The sequence below is a fragment of the Propithecus coquereli genome, unplaced genomic scaffold, assembly GCF_000956105.1.
Source record: "Propithecus coquereli isolate 6110/MARCELLA unplaced genomic scaffold, Pcoq_1.0 Scaffold116, whole genome shotgun sequence".
Taxonomy (NCBI): Eukaryota; Metazoa; Chordata; class Mammalia; order Primates; family Indriidae; genus Propithecus; species Propithecus coquereli.
In genome coordinates, this window is record NW_012135636.1 from 4525653 (window position 1) to 4527611 (window position 1959).

The following is a 1959-nucleotide window of genomic DNA, read 5'->3' on the forward strand; positions in this document are numbered from 1 at the left end:
GTCTTCATCTGGTTTAAACTTGGAGGATGTTTGAACATTTGTTATCAGAAGATACAGATTTCTGGCTTGACTTACATATCAAAATTTATGTTTAAAAGTGAAGGCTGGGCAGAACTTTGTTATTGAGAGGTAATGTTTTTTACTAGGTAAAAACAGGTGTTCATCACGTGGAAGTAGTTTCACAGGGAATGTTGACCTAAAATATCTCCCTTCAAAACTCTCATCTCTAAAAACTTCCTGAGAACTTTACTGGCTTTAAGCTCCTAGATTGAAAATTAGATGGTAGAATGAGAATGTTGAAGGTTTTGGGAATCCTATAAATAATAATAAAACATTAGAATAGTTTATATAGCTCTTTAATTAAAATACTAACATACACAATGGAATACTATTCAGCCATAAATAAGAATGGAATCCTGTCATTTGCGGCAACATGGATGAGCCTGGAGGAAGTTACGTTAAGTGAAATAAGCCAGGCACAGAAAGATAAATACTGCATGTTCTCACTTACATGCGGAATCTAAAAAAGTTGATCTCCTAGAAGTATAGCATGGAATAGGAGTTATGAGAGAGGTGGGGAGGTGGGGGGGGCTAAGGAGAGGATGGTTAATGGATCCAAAATTACAGCTAGATAGGAGGAATAAGTTCTAATGTTCTGTAGCACTATAGGGTGACTACGGTGAACAGTGATTTATTGTATATTTTCAAATAGCTAGAAGAAAGGATTTTGAGTGTTCCTAACACAAATAAATGATAAATGTGTGAGGTGATGGATATGCTGATTACTCTGATTTGATTATTACACATTGTATACGTATATCAAAAATCACACTGTACCTCAAAAATATGTCCAATTATGTGTCAGTTAAAAAAATAGTAAAGCATTTAGATAAGCAAAACACCTTAAAGATTTTTTGTTTATTAATAATTATTTTTAGAAATTTATCTTTCTGAAATGTTAATGTGCAACTCAAAATATTTACTCCTTTAATTATGACTTTTAAAAATTTCTATAGAGCGTATTAAAAATCTTCAGACTGAACAAGCATCTTTGCAGTCAGAAAATGCACAGTTTGAAAGCGAGAATCAGAAGCTTCAACAGAAACTTAAAGTAATGACTGAACTGTATCAAGAAAATGAAATGAAACTCCACAGGTAATAAAAATGTTGATTACTCCATTGAATGGTAAATAAAATCGCTTTACAAGAGTATGTTATCTATTCAGCTCTTATGATTGTTGGAAGTTCTCAATTTATGATTGGATTATGTTTCAGCAGTTTATTTATAAGAAAGTTATTTGATCTTGAAACAGTTTTTTTCAAGAGTGTTGTAAATAATGTTGGAATTTTCCAGCAGTACATCTAGTAAATAGTCAGTAAATTGTTGCCTCAAGCTTCCTAATAATGGCAGGCTAGATCACAGAATCTGAGTGGACTCACTTGATTGAACTACCCATTAATTCTGTCTCTGATACACTAAAACTGATGTCTTTCTTTGCAAATTGCTTCCGCCCAGGTGTTCCTTGTCTTGGTAAATGGCAGTATCATTTACCTCGTTGCTCAGAGTGGCTGCTCAAGCCATTCTTGACTTCTCTCTTTTATATCTCTATTCATTCTGTCATCAAATCCTGTTAGCTTTCCTCTAGCCTCAATCTGACGACTTTTTCCACTTTCCATTATTACTAGTCTAGTCCAGGCTGTCATCAGTTAGTATATGATTTATTATGGTAGCCTCATGAGTGGTCTCCCTCTTTTCACCCTTAACCTCCTGCACTGTGTTTTCTCTGTGCTATATAGGATGCCCTTAAAATAAAAATTGTGGGTATTGTCACTCTTTTGTTTGGAATTCCCAAATGCCTTCATATCACACTCAGAACTTAATTCAAAGCTTTTTTTGTTTTTTTTTTGAGACAGAGTCTCACTCTGTTGCCTGGGCTAGAGTGCCGTGGCGTCAGCCTA

At 34.5% G+C, this 1959-nt stretch overlaps 1 protein-coding gene across 1 annotated transcript in view; it reads left to right on the forward strand.

Moving 5' to 3' along the window:
• The window catches only part of CTAGE5 (CTAGE family, member 5), a 94272-nt gene that overhangs the window by 49456 nt on the left and 42857 nt on the right, over nucleotides 1-1959 (forward strand). Inside the window, exon 14 of the mRNA XM_012658019.1 lies at nucleotides 1017-1156. Within this exon, the coding sequence (XP_012513473.1) occupies nucleotides 1017-1156 (140 nt within the window). The remainder of the gene's footprint in view (nucleotides 1-1016; nucleotides 1157-1959) is intronic.